The sequence below is a fragment of the Apis laboriosa genome, unplaced genomic scaffold (genome assembly GCF_014066325.1).
Source record: "Apis laboriosa isolate Shangri-la unplaced genomic scaffold, ASM1406632v1 scaffold1_cov151, whole genome shotgun sequence".
Classification (NCBI taxonomy): domain Eukaryota; kingdom Metazoa; phylum Arthropoda; class Insecta; order Hymenoptera; family Apidae; genus Apis; species Apis laboriosa.
Genome location: NW_025222279.1, coordinates 1,361,836 through 1,378,848, shown reverse-complemented (window position 1 = coordinate 1,378,848; position 17,013 = coordinate 1,361,836). Strand labels below are relative to the sequence as shown.

Below are 17,013 nucleotides of genomic sequence, written 5' to 3'. Positions count from 1 at the left end.
TTGCGTAATAGAGTGATGCATTACCTGTGCAACAAATGCAGTATACAACCCGTAAATATGAGGTCAATGTTGATTTGTTTAAATAAATGTAAGTTTGAAAACTCACAACAGATTAAGTTGTTTTTCAATCAATTTCCCTATTTGTTATTGACTTAAAGGATAATTAAAATAATTTAAAATTATTTTTTTATCATTTTTTTTAATTCAATTATATTGTTCAATATTTTTTTATAGAAAATAATATTTCGCAGTTAAAATTTAAAAATACTAGGAAATTTTCGCATGTCATTTTCTATTTAATTATATTTTTTTAATCATTAAAATCAAGCAAAATTCAGCAAAAATTTTTGAATTTGGAAAAATTTCGTGTATCATTTTCTATCGAATTATTTTTTTCAATATTTTTACTAATTATTTTTTCTAATTATATTAGAATTTGATATATTTATATATGCTTATACAAAGAATCACGAATTTATGCCATCTTTTAAATATCAAAAATATTTTTTAGAAATATTCAAGAGATAAAATCAATTTTGACTTTACTTTATTCTAGTTTTGAAGAGATCTTTACAGATGAGGTATAAAACCAATTGAACGTATTTTTATCATTCTTTTTTTAAAACAATGTGTTTTAATCTTTATTATAAAAAATATAGATATCGATAAATAGTATTTTCGAAACATAAGACATAAAAAATATATTAAATGTTGAACATTTTTTGTTGTAAAATATATTTTGTTAGAGTATGCAAATGCAGTTAATATCTAGATAGGAAATAGAATAAACTAATTATTTAATGCAATTTTTTATACATATAATTATCTTTTGTTCGATTATATTACCAATTATCAAATTACTCTGCATATCTAATATATGTATTATTATGTAATTACTGACATATTACATATATTATATAACATATAAAAACTTAAAAAGATGTATAAAAATAAATATATGTAAAATATACTTTTTATATAGCTTCTAAATTATTTGAAAATTATTGAATGCTAGATCTATTCCTTATTTAATCTATGGCTGTAGCATTATATATGTATATATATATATATATATTTTTTTTTTCTTCATGATATTATGAAAATATATCACATTTTCAGAATAGTATTTAATAAATACTATAAAGAAAAATAATTTATGAAAATTATTGTTTGTAATTTGTATATAATCGTGTAAACATAAAGTATGACGACGTGTCAAAATGGCCGATCTTAACAAAGAACTAAATGAATATCTTCTTAGCAGCAAAAATGAGAAACAATTTAAAATTACCGTACCTGCGGTGACAATACCAAAAACAAATATTGGAAAATGGTTTGGAAAAGGTGAAGAAGACAAAGAAGAAACAGGATGGATTCAAGGAACACAAAAGGAATGTTGTCCTAGTATGGTTCGTATATATATCTTGTTAATATAGTAACCTAACTACTAAATATTTTTAAAAACATCACAAATTTCGTTTTTTTTTTTGACAGACAAGAATACAAAGGCTAATAGCATTTGTTGTGTGCTTTTCTATGGGTGTACTTTGCTTCTGTCTATCGGCGATTTATATTCCGGTTTTGTTATTAAAAGCGCGAAAGTTTGCACTTTTGTACACCTTAGGAAGTGTTTTCTTCTTATCAAGGTAAATTTGAATAAACGACGAATAAAAATATAATTATACAAAAAATAAGCAAACTTATATTAAATTAATTCTTATAGCTTTTGCTTTCTTTTGGGTCCATTGAGTTATTTAAAATCATTATTTACTGCTGAAAGAAGGTGCTTTAGTATATCCTATTTTGCAACTTTGATAGGAACACTTTATTGTGCTCTTCATTTACAATCTACACCATTAACAGTACTGTGTGCTGTTTTGCAATTAATAGCTATGATATCGTTCTTAGTAAGTCATATACCAGGAGGAACAAAAGGTCTAATGTTTTTTACAAGAATGTTCAAATCTTCTGTAAATTCTACATTGCCTGTGTGATATTATAGTTTCTTAGGTATTAAATATATGTGAAATAAATATTCTTTGTATCTTTAATTATAATATTTTATAAAATTCTATATATAAAATATATATAATTTCTATAAACAAATGGAAAACACATGTTTTTATGTGGATTTGATATGTACAAAAGACTGACTTATTATAGTACATAATCAAATATAAATAATAAATAACATAACAATATTAAGACTTTGAGGCTTTTTTGGCCAGAATATAATTAATAATTAGAGAATATAATTAATAATTAGTAATAATAATAAATTTGTTTATATTTTAAATAATTAATAAGAATAAAAACATTTTTGTTATAAAAAATAAAAAATTAAAATTGCTATAATTGAGTTATATGAAAAATGCAGTTTTTGTATATATTTATATGTATAGATTTAGATAAGATTTATTAATTTAATGAAATAAAAATTGTATTTATATATTCAATATTTATTGACATGTACAATAAAAAATTCTTTAATTATATTAATTTTTTTTATATTATTGCCTTTTTTTATTTACTTTTGTAGATTTTATGCGATTAATATTACCTTGTAAACGTTTAACTTTTAAAGGTAAATATTTAACATTTGAAGTTACATTATTTATTTTTGTAAAATCTTTCCTATTTTTTGAATGCTTTTTTTCACAAATATTGATATATCTTGTATTTTTCTTAATGTTTGTATCAAACTCATCAGAATCATAATTAGTTACAGAAATAAAATCATTTTGTTCTGTATCTTTGGGTTCCTGTGTGGAATTTTCTTTTGATTTAGGTGGAATAAATACTCTTTCTTTACGTGAAGATCTATACAAATATACATCTGTAGATATTGTAAATTTATTTGGCTCTGAAGAATCAATCTGAAGTTCATTTTGAACATCTATTTTGTTTTCTTCATCTAAAGTGATTTGTTCTGATGTTTCAATGTCTTGGAATAATTGAAGTCTATTCTTTGGTACAGGTATATCTTTAAAAATATCACATATTGTTACATATAAAGGATGAAAATGATGATCTACAGAATCCATCACAATATTCTGCAATTGAAATTATAAAAATAAAATAAAATTAGATTAGAATTAGATTAGAATTAGATTAGAATGTTACTTGTACATTTCAAATAACTTTACCTTTAAGGCATATGCAGCAGATGCAAATCCTATAGTATGTAACGTTATAGATTTTAATTTAGATAATAATAATAAAGGTACTTTTTTATTTTGTGCCATATGAATAATATGCTTTATTAAAAGTGGTGGTGAAATATTTGCATCCATTAAAATACAACAAATATTATTTTTCTCTAAAGATCTTGTGATAGCATTTATGCCTAAGATCACAGAATTTCTAAAAAATTTCAAATTTTTAAAACTTATATATATCAAAAAAATATATATTAATGTTTCAAAATACTTACATTAGCTCTGAATTTAATATATTTTCATCTTTTTGAAGTGCTTCTTTTTTAGCTTGTACACGTTCTGCTTTTTTCATATGCCTAAGTTGTGACCATGGAATTGAATGAGATGGTCGCTTTATAGCTGGCATTAATCTATATATATTTATTATAAAAAATATTAATTTATATGAATATTTATCTTTTTTCTTTAAAATTATTTCAACTTACTTGTTCAAAAGTTCTTCTAATAGTGGATATTTTTCTAAATCTACAATTGGCCTATAATAACATATAATTATTATAGTTGTTATAAAAAAAATCATTATAAGATAATAAATTTAAAAATAAAATTATTTATTAATTAATTAATTTATTAATTAATTTTATACTCATTTATAAAAACATTTGAATTAAAATTATCATACCAATAATGATCTTGAGGTTGTGCTAAGACATTTCGTAATCCTTTGACCGATCCTTTTTTTGCTGACAATGAGTGTCTTTGTTGTTGTTTTGTCAATATTGGTGTATTCATCATAAAGAAATTAAAATATTGATTCAGGTTAAGTTTTCCTGTGAACACATGATAAATCCATAAACCATAAACTATAATAGTAAATAGATGAATTGATTTCTTATGTCGCCATTATCGAACAAATTTTGCGGAAAATTCAAAACTATTATTTACATTGTCAATTTTTTTTATAAATCCTTGCAAAATTATATAATTTTAATAAAAATTTTCGTAGTAATAGAAAAATATGTAGTGAAAATTAATATTTTAATATTTATAATAATTGTTTCTAAAATTTAATTTTATATAAATTATTCAAAATCTTAATAATGAAATCTCTTTGATTTAATTTTATATTGAGACAAAATAAAAAGTACTATATATTTTTTAATTTTTTAAATTTGACTTTCTAAAATTTAAATTAATAGTATGAAATCGGTAAGCTATTCGGTTTTATAGTTTTTCATTGTAAACGGTAGCTTTAGTTCCAGTGGCGCTTGCGAAGAAAGTCTGTTAAAGTAAAAAACATAGTGCTACGCCACTGGACTAAAGTGCAGGGGAATGGATAATGTGCAGAATACGCTTTCGAAAGGGAGCAGGACCGCAGCAGTACACGCAGCAAGTTAAGATTGTCAAGATGGATGCTCAGTATCATCGGTTCGAAGTATGGATTTTGCCGCGTGATTCGTAAAAGAGAATTGTCGTTGATGTTTAATAAGAAAAAGATTGTGCATCAGAAAGTTTTGTTGTTCATAGTATCCTAAGATGTTTTATAGTGTCTCGATATGCAGCGTTAAGTAAACCGAATGCTTTCATATAGTGATGAGAAAAACACCTAAAAGCAGTGCAGTAGTAGCAGTCTTCTACAATGGTGGATAACAATTGTATTATCGAGGGAAACGTCAAATTTCGCGATGGCAAAAAAGTAAGTACTTCTGTTTAAATTTTTTCTTAATTAGTTACATCTTTACATTTACGATCATAGTGTCCGATGAATATTAATTCTTTAATTCATTATTTGTCAATATAACATAATTTAATTTATCTCGTGAATCTATATAATGATAAAATATTACGCAGTATTCTATATTTTATATTTGGAAAATCATTCTAATGAATGATAATTCAATTCAAATTCATTTTTATATTTAATTATTTTAAAATTGCTTAAATACAATGATTTCAATAAAAAAAATTACATAATGATGTAAGGATCTTGCGCTAATGCTCTCGTCAAATACTCGTGTACTGCTTGTAAAGTATATATACATATGTATACAACCTTTTATTGAATCAATGAAAAATATGAAAATTCAAATTCAAATTATGTATGATTAAATTTCATTTTTTTCATCAACATATATTATATAAATTATAATAACATGCTGAAAATTATAATGTTATAAAAATAATTTTTAATCTTATATACATTTAATTAATTATATATATTATATACATTTAACATATAGTTGTTAGATATTTAATGTTCAAGAATACAATATTTCATGAATGATTAGAAACTTAATTATTTTAATAAACTTGTGTCAATATCAAATATTTATTTTTTTAAAACCATAAAAATTTCAATACAATGCTTAATTTCTATTTAATATGAGCAAAAAATCAAATTAAGATATCATGATATGATTTCAATGAACATTACAACTATGAAGTAGTTGTTGAAAGCTTAAGGAAGTATTTAATGTGAAAAGAAATGAAGAGTCATAAAGCCATAAAAAGCTAGTTCATTTTCTTTTATTTACATTGGGGTACCAAAGAAGTCATTCAGATGGGAAAGGGTAGGAAACTCTTTTATTTTTATCATAGGGGTATAGAGGGTTCAAATGGATTCAAGCAAACGTATATTACATATGTATAATGTTTTTATGCATAATAAATCTATATAAACATAAGGCATGTAACATTAGGCATATAAACATAAGGCAGTAAGCATTATTATATGAGATATTTATGTATAATCAAATCTTTGTATTATTTGTTATTATTAATGTTATATTACTAAAGTTATTAGTAATGTTCAGTGATACATTATGAAATTCATCAATTTAATATAATTATTAAGCTAATATCAAAGTTCTGCAAAATTTTTTAATATTTATTCAAAAATTATTTATTTGCATTACAGTGGAAATCAAGATGGTGTGTCATGAGAAAATTATCACCAGTTGCAGGTAAAATTATTTTTTTAAATAAACTTTATCTTTACTTATAAAAGTAGGTTTTAAAAATATGTATAATAAAAATTATTTTATTACATTATAAACAAAAATATAAAACATTATCACTAAAGCAAAAGAAAACATATGAAATTTCATTAGAGATGTAGATAACAAACAGGAAATGTTGCACATTTTACATATCTCTCTTTTTGGTGTTACTTTAAAGATATAAGGACGCTTTTCTCTTTGTATAATATTCAATATATATATTCTTTACAATGAACTATTCATATGCATTTTAAGAATGACCTCTTTTAATCTTATCAATATTGATAAAAAAAAGTTAATATTTAAACTACACCTGTAAAAAGAAGATAAAAAGTTGTTACAAAGTGACTCTAAAAAATAATAACAATTTTATTTCCTATCACAATTCTAATCCTATCTAAAAGAATTTCCTTACTTGTTATCAGCATAAAGAATTCCTCCCTGTGTCCCTATCCTAGGGTGGCAGCTGGCACATCTGTTACAGATTGACTAGCTGGAGAAACAAAAAAAATTTCCAAGAAGAGCTTTGCTTCTGGCAATAACCATTAATACCTGGCCCTTGTAAGTTAAGGATATTTTAAAACTTAGGGACACCAGTAGCTCATAAATTTTCTTTAGGAAGAATTAGTTAAGAGTACATAGAAGGGGCTAACATAGGATTTACTGCATTTCTACATCTGCCTATAAGTGTTAAACTAGTCACTTAAAGCGTGAAATATCAGAAAGAACTTTATCAAAATGTTTATTTAAAAATATTTTCGCAAAAACTTTTTTAACCGTTTTTTTGTTTATTTTAAACAACGCACAGTTATATAGAAGACATCGTTGACTCATTTGTAGATTGTCTTCATTTACAACTTTACGGAGATAGCAAGGATCGATATAAACAAGGCCAAACAAAAGCTTCATTAAGCTTGCAACATTTCCTCGGTGTAGAGAGTGGTTTCACTCTTGATAAGGAATCAAACACAATAGCTATAATATGCCAAGATGTGACGGTTGTTTTGGCTTTCGACACCAGAGAACGATTGATACAATGGCAAGTGAAAATCTCTAACAATTTGGGCGAAGGTATGCATTTTCGGTTGAAAAAAATTAATTAAAAATAAATCGTGACTTTTTTAAACATTTTCCACTTAACTCAAATCATCTTATTTCCACAGATCAACAGTTCCTCATCCTAATTTCCACAGTTCCATCGAAAGCGAAACTAACAAATGGCCCAGCTCATTTACATATTCAGGATCGTCGTTTCTGTATCACAGTCGGAATACCTCCCAGATTAGTTGGTATTTGGGAAATCGCGCATCTTCGACGATACGGCGTGGTGGAAGGACGATTTTGCTTCGAAGGTGGTTCGAGATGCGGTCGAGGGGAAGGTCTTCACGTACTAATAACGGATCAAGGAGAAGATATTGTAAAGATGCTGCAATTAGCAGCGGAAGGGAAGCTGACGAAAAAACGACCAATGAGCAGAGAGCAGATAGCGCAGGAAAGCCCGCGCCGTCAATTCTCCCGATCGGAAACGAGGGCTAGCGATTTCTTCCCCTCGGCTGTTTACTCGTCCACGTATGAAGAGCAGTGCGACAGCTGCAAGAACGAGAGCTCGCCCTATTGGTCGTCTACCGAGAGTAGGCAACAAACTGAACTTGACAGGGATTATAGTAGCAGAGACACTGTCTCCGTGTCGGAATTGCCTGATCAGCCGGGAGAATGGCGCAGCTGTTCTCTCACTCGTCAAGGAACATCCGCTCTCGAACGATGTGCTAGTTGTATCAGCAAGCTAGGAACTGTCTCGAAATCCTCGACTTTAGCCACTACGACCGGAGCAAGCAGTATAAGCAGTCCGGCAGGAACTATGAATAATTTAGGATGTCACTTGCAACCACGCACGCTCGATCGATTGTCATTATCCTCGTACAGTAGTAGCAGTCACGATAGTGATTATTCCAGTTCACAACAAATGGAATGTCATTGTTCGCAAAATTCGAAGAATTCGCAGCAACAATCGAGCGTTCAACGCGTGTCGCCAAGTCCTAGCGCATTGCCGCCGAGACCTCCGAAACCGTCCCAAAGCACTGCCACGAAAAAGGTTAAGAAACCTCCCATGCCATTGCCAAATGAACAAGTTTGCGTTCACTCGCGTAAGCAGCAATTGGTCCTGCGAAACACACCCGCTGCTGCTGGTCCTTATGAAAATTACGACGTACCCAAGACGATTTTGGGCCATCATATGGTGTTGGAACAGAATTCTCAACCGGATCAGTATTATGACACGCCAAGGAAAATCAAAGAATGCTTAGCACTGCCAAAAACTTATCCTAATTACGATACACCGCAAACACCTCAAGCTGTAGTGTTGCAGCAATGCGGTTGTCCGGCCAAGCTCACCGTTCAATCTCCCAGATCCTCCGGATGTCCCTGCCAAAATGTGATGAGTTGGGCTGGTTTCGTACTGCCATATTGTAGAAGAGGTGCAGGAATTGAACCAACCGGGGTTGCTGTGCATCCTGTGAAACTTTCTGGAGAAGGGAAAATGCCTGTGGTTAACGCAAGCGGAGAGATTGCGATTTACGCAACAGCGAAACGGGTCAAGAAATCGGAGAACGTGGAAGATAAGAACAAGGATAATTGCGAATGTCCAGAAACCAGAACCAACAATTATGAGAACGTTGAACCTGTTATCGACACGCAACCTGAGTCTAAACAGGCGAATTACGCGAATATAGATTTCACCCAATCCCTCGAGCATTACGAAAACAGTAAAGACCTTTTGGCGAAGAGTGGAATATCACAAGAAGAAATAGAAAAGTTTTCCGATCAAATTAAGGACGACACACCTGAACCGCCCACAGAAGATTCGTCCAAAATATGCCAGAAGTGTGGCCACGTTAAAGATAGCGAAAACGATTATTTAGTTATGGATCCTGAAAAGCAAACGCCAAAGAAACCGTTCCCTGGCTATTTACCGATGCAACCGGCGCACAATGCTTGTTCGAAAGAGATTTTGTCCAGAATTTGCAGCGGTATAAAGAGTTCGAGCAATCCTGCATTATCAGGTTCCGCTTTATCGGAAAGCGGCAAAAAGAGATCCGATTCCGAGTTTCGTGTTCCAGGTTCGGCGATGTTGTCCAGCCCGTATCTTAGGCGTCGTTATTTGGACGGAAATGGTTCGACAGAATCAAATGGAAACATTGGTTTACTGTTAAGAAAACGATCTTATTCTGCAGAGTCTGCTCATTATTTGGATGATGAGAATCATACGTTCCCTTCGACGTTGACCATTCATAAATGTTCCAGCGAAGCGGACAAAGCCTCTCTGGTAAGAGGAGAAACGCATTCTCCATGCGTTAATTCAGAGGTCAAGATTAACCAAGATAATGGACAAATATCGGTAACCTCGCCCCAACCATCGTTCATAAAAATTCGACGCTCCTCTTCCGTTCCATCCAAAACTGGTCATAACAGAGACTCTTCTAGTAGTAACGATTCAGGTGTTTCTACCGGATCTCTTAGTCATAGAACGGCAGAATTCGTGGAGTTCGAATTATCATTGACCGCTTCGACGTCGACGAGGAAGCAGAATGTGTTGTCTGTTTATAGAAAAAGTTCACCGCCTACGTGTTATCACAGCAGTTTACCAAGAAAATCAAAATCCAGTGACCCACTTCGAGAGTTGTCCTTTCAATTTCAGAAAATCAAAATCCCTACGAAATCCTCTTCAGCAGAAGCTGACATTCCGACATGTTTACCCAAGGCAACGAAAGGCTTCAATAGTCCAGGGGAAGTGTCTAATACCCCTTATATCGACTCGCGAAGCACGAGTAGCGGTACATCTGATATGTCAGATTATATCGAGACGTTGTCGTTATCCTCTCACTCGTCATCCGATACGCCGGACAGTCTGAGGTAAGATGCTCGTGTAAAGAATGTAATTAACGTATTCTTAAAACTTCCACCCTTTTCGTATCGTGGAGAAACACTGACTAAGAAGAGGTCATTAAGAAGAAGAAGAAGAAGAAGAAGAAGTAGAAGAATACTCGATCTTTTACTCGGTTTTTCAGACTGGGTGGCAGAGCAGTTGCAACGACGCTTCGTCCTCGCAGTGGAAAAGAGTATTACAAGATTGACAGAAGTATTCTTGTCGAGCAAGGAAGAACGTTGACGACACCATCAGCCAATTACGCAAATATTACCCCAGTACTTGAGAAAAGCGAGTCCCCTTCGCCTGGATATATGAGCAGCTCTCCCTTTGAACAACCCCAACCTACTCGTGAACATTTTTTGTTTCCCGATGTGAGTAGCATATGTAGTTAATGGAATTATATCATTGTTACTATGTTAATTTTTTTTGTAATTTTATCATTTTTATAGGAAGCTTGAACGTAGCAACATTGTTTGGGAAGAGAGCGGAAAATTTGAAGTTCCTAGGAATTCCAAACAAAACCAGTAAGAGTATTCATGGTAGAAATTTATAATTGGGGCATCATGACTATTTACACTATACGCAAGTATCTAGTTGATTGTCAATGCTTTTTAAAGCAATGTATGACATGAAATGTGCATTGAATCGAAAGAAAGAGAAGGTTATCTTTTAACTTCCAAGGTTCAGAAATCACATTAAAAGGAACCTATTCATAACGCTTATCTTTCTGGCTTTCTTTATGTCTTTTTACAATAATGTCTTCTTACAAAGCGAATCCGCACAATCAAAAGAACCTAACAAAGCAAAGGGGAGTTTTCATAAGAGATTCTAGATTCTAGCGTATAGTTGAAATTAAGTCAATACAATACAATTGAAATACTTCCTACAACGATTTAAACAATTTCTAAAATATGCTCAATAAGAAACTGTAATAGTTTGTATAGTAAGAATCCTGCCCTAGGATAAAAAGAAGTGTGTGCATCGTATACTTTGTATGAGTATATCGTTTTTTGGATATGTTTTATTTTATATGAGTATACTTCTATATAATAGGGTATTGTATAGCGGTTAAACCAATGCATTGCAATTAAATGCTGTGCGTGTTTATACCGGTTAACGCGATACCATCGACTTACATTCTAAAATATACAACCAAAAAGTTTAAAAAAAAAAAAAGAGAACAAAATAATGAAAAAAAAGGAAGGAAAATGCAATGAAAGTAGTCAGTTGCATAGCACTCACAGGGTTTTCAAATCTTTACAACTTATTTTCTAAAGGCTTAAGATAACATTTATATAGCCGTGAAATGGTCTTCTTTTTAATGAGATTTATATGATGGATATCGTAGTCTCTGGGCAATCAAAGATGGCACTATGTATAGATTATAAACGAGATATCTTTAAATAAGTCCTAAGGATACGCGAATATAAAACTCGAATTATTTTTATTGAATTTTTATAATTCATGGGCAGAGACTTTTAATCGGTAATCATTCTCATCGTATATATGTTCCCATTTTTACGCGATTATATGCGTTCGATTTATATAATTTTCCTACTAGATTTTATATATATATAAATATATATATATATCTACGCAACGAATTAGTTTTTAATCGTAATTGCAATATAATTTTATTTTTTTTCTTCATAATTATAAAAACGTACTTAAAATATTTTTCATTCGTACTTAAGATATATCTATGTCATTTTTTATGCGCGAAGAACGTTTATATCTCTATGGAATTCTTTACGGAGAGAAAAAAAAGAAAAAAAAAAAAAAAAAAAAAAAAAAGGGAAAAAAAACAAAAAAAGGAGGGGGAAAAAAAAAAAGAAACGAAGAATATTTATTTTTACTTCGATGGTGCAGGATCTTTTTGATATAAAATAAAATGAAACTATCGTATGATATTATAAAATAAAACTATCGTAGACGATTAAACGAAAGAGCTAGTCGTATGACGTATCGAAGAGGAATCGAATTAGTTAGGCCTATCTTCTTACGTCTGCACAGCTTCGAAGTTTTTTTTGATCGTCATTAAAAAGAAAAAGAAAGAAAAAAAGTATACATTTATACATATGTGCGAGCTATAACCGCGAGTCTTTTCTGCATTTAAATTTAATTTTTTGCTTGCTCATTTGAATGAATTAACTCGTGAGATCGCGCAAATAAGCAATAAAGAAAAAAAAAAAAAAAAAAAAAAAAATGATGCGTGTAAAATTTCCCGATCGCAAGTGAAATCTTGCATCGAGAATAATGGATGATAAACGCGCTGGTTGAGTTGGTCGATATGATATTATGCAATGCAGTGATACTGAACGCAATAATAGAAATGCTAGGAATTATATGCAGATTAAGAAAGAAAAATGGAAAAAGAGAGAGAGAGCGAGAGAGAGAGAGAGAGAGAGAGAGAGAAATGAAAGAATCGATATCGAATGTTTTCGCATTGAAATATATTAAAATGGATTATTCTCTGTTTCATGTACACATGTTGCGCTCTGCGGAGTGGATAATCAAATCAGTATTCAGAATCAAAAAGATCAACGGTAATGAGCGTTTACCGTGCATATTAGAGATTCATTGAACAATGTAAAGTTAACCGGGAATCACGATTCAATGACAATATAGCTGTATTTTCCCCCAACATGCAAGGAATTGTTTTCATCGTGCCGGAAACAGAATTTGTAATATATTATATTATAATAACGCTCTACTGTACTACGTCCGTCGTTTTCTCAACCCCCGGGAATATTGTTCTCGTATACGTTCATCTTCTTTTTCTTTCACGAAGCAATCACAACTATCGCTGTAGCAACGCCACGCTTATCCTGTTTATCATGTCGCGAATTTTTAAGGATCGAGCCGGATGAGTTAACGAGCAAAACGGTCTGCTCTTCGGTACACAGAGGGGTTATACATATATAAAGAATTATATTACTTACAGTTGACTCTATAACGAATTGTAAAAGTATTAAAGTAGTATTAATCACAAGACTGAACAAAAAATGAAATAATAGTTGCTGTGTGGTTAAATTGTAGGAAATATCTAAAGAAGCTAGATTTATATATAATTTTCCGATTAACCTCTGTTTTTATCCGGAGAGACTATTCCTCTCCCTTTTATATATGTTTTTTTTTTTTTCTGCATTCCGTGTGTCGAACGTGTTCTGTGTCTTCTATAATATCGTAGATATGACGAGACGTTGAAAGCATAAAAAAAAGGAAAAAAAAAAAATGATAAAAAAGAAAAAAAAAGAAAGAAAAAAGAATATTAGGTATTTGCTCTGCTTGGTAAATTTGAAAGATACCAAGCCAAAGCTCTGTCCAAGCTCTCGAATTTCATATGCTTAATTATACGTTACACGAGAACTCGTAGTCTCCATACGAATGATTTATAGAACACGACACGAAGGATACTTAATCGAGCGAAAATGAATATTATCGAAAATCAAGATTATCCGAGCATAGAATTAAACGATCGATCTTTATATTACACTCGCGATGGATCGTAGAGTCCCAGCGGAAGTTATTAGATCGTAATTTCGTAAAGAGGAAAAAAGGTATAATCTTTAAGATAAAGCCGACATCGTACCATACAATTTTCAAGTAAATATTGTAGAACGTTAAGAGGAATAATATATATATATATATATATATATACAATATATAGAGATGCGTAACGAGAGTCTGTGTCCATACTCAGAATTTTTACGCAACTCTATTATATTGATGATGATTGCCAATCGAGAATAATAAGTTTCGATGCGATCGAAGTACTTGTAAGTACTTATGCGCGTTTAATAAGATCGCGTTTATCGATTCTAGCGAGTTGTATAAAGATTGGTAATCGATTCTATAAACACATGCTAGTCAAAGTTAAGTACTATTGTAGCGATAATATATTTTTACTGTAAAAGGAAACTATCGCGGGCAGGTTGAAGGCTGGCCACGCGTTTCGCTGTACGGATAAGGGGATATAGTCCCCCCTTTTTTTCTCTCTTTCTCCTTATCATTTCACGTTCCAACGAATAAATTGAATCGCGATGCACGTGATAATCGATCGAAACAACGCTTCGAATTTTACAATATTACGAAGACACAGTAACGATTGCATTTATTACAAGACTTCTTAAATAACATAGCTTCTAGTCAATGAGGAAGAGGATCAAACTATTTAAAAAGACAAGGAAATTATTATATATAATAATTATTTAAATTCAGTCAGTGTATTCGCGCGCATTGCGATTCAATTGATCTCCGATACGGGAATCAGAATCCCTCCAGGCATTCGAGCTTGACGACGAAATTATTGGAATTGCTGGAAGCCAGGGGGACGCGTGCCAGTCTTCCAGCCTCGAACAACCATATCTAAGAATTTACTAACGATAATATTATTGATCACGAATAGCGAGTAAAAGGGTATTATATACAATATAATATGCTCTGTTTATAATTTCTGTACATATAGTCGGTGTGTGGCATTAGCGTAACCAAGGTTTCTTTATTTTGTGATCCGAGATAATCGTCGCTGGAGACGGAGAACGATTTTTACTTGTGTATATATATTATATATTATATACGAAGCAAAAGGAAAAATGGAATGGCTAGAAATCGATATACCAGTGTGATGAAATGCGCTCGAATCGTCTTTGGAGCCATTATCGCGTTTCGATTGATTTCGCTCGCGAGTTATCGTATAATTGCACGTTCAACGGTGCGATAATTAATTCTCGAGAAACAAAGAGGAGGAGAGGAGAGAAGAGAAGAGAAGAGACGAGGAGAGCGAGAGAGAACTGCGAGCGATTCGTATTGTCGTCGTCAGGGATTATTTATGCGATACGAGCAATCTGAAACGCTTTTAACTCACATATACACATACAAATTGTAGCATACAAAAACAACCAAAAAAAAAAAAAAAGAAAAAAAGAAAAAAAAGAAAAGCAAGAGATAGACTAAATTTATTCTCTCTCTCTGCGAACTTAAGTCCTGTTCTATATATACGTATTAGAGTTTTGCGATTGAGAGGAGTAAGTATCGTCTGCGCGTACTTACACGAACGTAACACGAACACAGATGCATAAGCAATTCGTTCTTCGTGGTTGTGTCGATGCTACCGACCCGACGAAAGTGCTCTCGATTGCACGCGATCGTAGCAATTACGGGTAAAAATGGGGGAAGTGCAATCGAGAGGGACGCCATCTTTCTGCACTCTTCAACTCTTTAAAGCGTCTCGTTTCTTTTTTGCGATATCGTTCGAATAAAAGAACGAACGTTTTAGTTCGATGAATCGCTAATGGCTACTTGATTCTTGGAGTGCAATTAAAAGGAAGTGAAGACAGGAAGCTTGTACCCGAAAATTTGAAATTTTAAGAGAATGATTCTTGAACTTTTTTTTTCAAAAATGTCAGTAATACATTATCATTCTTTATTAAGGTTAATTAGATTCTTGAAAAATTGAATATATGAATCTTATATTTTGCTCTGATTAACAAAAAAATTAATGTTAATATTCCAAAGATAAGATACAATTTACGATTTATCGTAACTTGCAATCTTTTCACTTGTTATTATTCTTTCTTGTTTTTTTTCAAGTACGATATTTGGGCAAATTCGTAATTCCATCTCTATAAATTTATATTATCGATTCTGACATTATAATACTCCTAAGAATGTTATAACATTAAGCTCAACTTGATATCATTTCTAATCGTTTCGAGCAATGCACTTAACACATGCAATATATATCCCCGCTTGTCAGAAGGGAAAAGGAAAGATGTCGAGTGCTGGAATGCGAGCGTTACTTGGACGAGATCGATAGCATCGAGCCACGAAGTTTTCTGTACATATTTCTCCCGTATACAGTCCGTTGATCACACAACCGATGATTCTGTGCGAATGAGAGAACGACAAAGATATAATGGAAGGAACACGTTGCTTACGTACGAATCAAGGGAATTGATTCCGCGTAAACGTTTCGCATGTGATGAACACCGTGCCATCTTTATTCAGCTGTTACTTCTAACTCACCCTAAAAACGGCATGAATTCGAAAGATAGATATGAAAAGACAAAGAAAAAAAAGGAAAGCGTGAATTCTACTAGATGATAAGGGCATACTTTTACCGAAAAGTACCGAGATAAGAAAATGAAGAAATCGGAATCCGTTTACTTTGACAATCCGTTCTCGACAAAATAAGAAAGGAAATATTCAGTTCGGACTGTTCGAATTCTCGAATATTCCGAAGGATATTCGAGAAAATGATCTTTGTTCAACGGGAAAAGATATTGTTTATAGGAAATTTTATATAAAAAGCCAATCATCAGAGATCGTCCTTCAAATTGTTTAGTTCTCCTTTCTCGAGCGAGGGAGGTTTTAAAAATTAGAAGAAAAAAATATGTAGAGAGGAGAGACAGAGTATTTTACAACGGTCAGAAGGAAAGTATCTGTTGTCGAGAGTTTAACGAGAAGAATATAATATAACATAAATGCCGCGTTTATTTTCGAAATCCTTATTACATATAGTATAAAAGTCGCCACAGTTCACATGGAGGGAATTCGATGGGTAAATAATGAAACAAATAATGAAATAAAAAATGATAAGCGAACCGGGAATTAACGTACCGGGCTATTATCCCACGTTTAGAACGCATTTCATCGGATGGAGAATGGAAATTCCAATCGATTTATCTTTTTTGAAGTTTTTTATAATCAAGGTAAGCGGGTGCGTGTGAATGAGCGATGGTGATCAAACAAAATCATTATTATATACTTCGTAAGTAAATTATAAAAGGAACTCATACACAGTTTGTAGCGACTCGAGTCACTGATTTATTAAAAAAGTAGAAGAAATAAAGAAATTAAAAAAGAAATTCTTTATCTTTCCTTTCTTCCCCTTCGTTGAAATTTTTATTTTAAAAGAAAAAACAAAAAA

The 17,013-nt window shown here is 31.6% G+C and overlaps 2 protein-coding genes across 2 annotated transcripts; both read left to right on the top strand.

The window, feature by feature from the left end:
* The first annotated feature begins 1,121 nt into the window (after positions 1–1,121).
* On the top strand, positions 1,122–2,213 carry LOC122712309 (protein transport protein SFT2). The gene is made up of 3 exons (XM_043931848.1): positions 1,122–1,409; positions 1,495–1,646; positions 1,724–2,213. The coding sequence occupies exons 1-3, from the start codon at positions 1,221–1,223 to the stop codon at positions 1,992–1,994; spliced, it is 612 nt and encodes a 203-aa protein (XP_043787783.1). The 5' UTR covers positions 1,122–1,220; the 3' UTR covers positions 1,995–2,213.
* Positions 2,214–4,559: 2,346 nt separating this feature from the next.
* On the top strand, positions 4,560–16,976 carry LOC122712370. Its single transcript, XM_043931954.1, has 6 exons — positions 4,560–4,854; positions 6,076–6,121; positions 6,998–7,228; positions 7,321–10,066; positions 10,222–10,453; positions 10,532–16,976. Exons 1-6 carry the CDS (start codon positions 4,798–4,800, stop codon positions 10,538–10,540), a joined length of 3,321 nt encoding a protein of 1,106 aa, XP_043787889.1. The 5' UTR covers positions 4,560–4,797; the 3' UTR covers positions 10,541–16,976.
* The last annotated feature ends 37 nt before the right edge of the window (positions 16,977–17,013 follow it).

Coding starts and splice junctions, on each gene's coding strand:
- LOC122712309 (XM_043931848.1), top strand. CDS start 1,221: ATGGCCGATCTTAACAAAGAACTAAATGAATATCTTCTTAGCAGCAAA. Junction 1,410..1,494: donor AGGAATGTTGTCCTAGTATG/GTTCGTATATAT, acceptor TTTTTTTGACAG/ACAAGAATACAAAGGCTAAT. Junction 1,647..1,723: donor AGTGTTTTCTTCTTATCAAG/GTAAATTTGAAT, acceptor TAATTCTTATAG/CTTTTGCTTTCTTTTGGGTC.
- LOC122712370 (XM_043931954.1), top strand. CDS start 4,798: ATGGTGGATAACAATTGTATTATCGAGGGAAACGTCAAATTTCGCGAT. Junction 4,855..6,075: donor AATTTCGCGATGGCAAAAAA/GTAAGTACTTCT, acceptor TTTGCATTACAG/TGGAAATCAAGATGGTGTGT. Junction 7,229..7,320: donor CTCTAACAATTTGGGCGAAG/GTATGCATTTTC, acceptor TTATTTCCACAG/ATCAACAGTTCCTCATCCTA.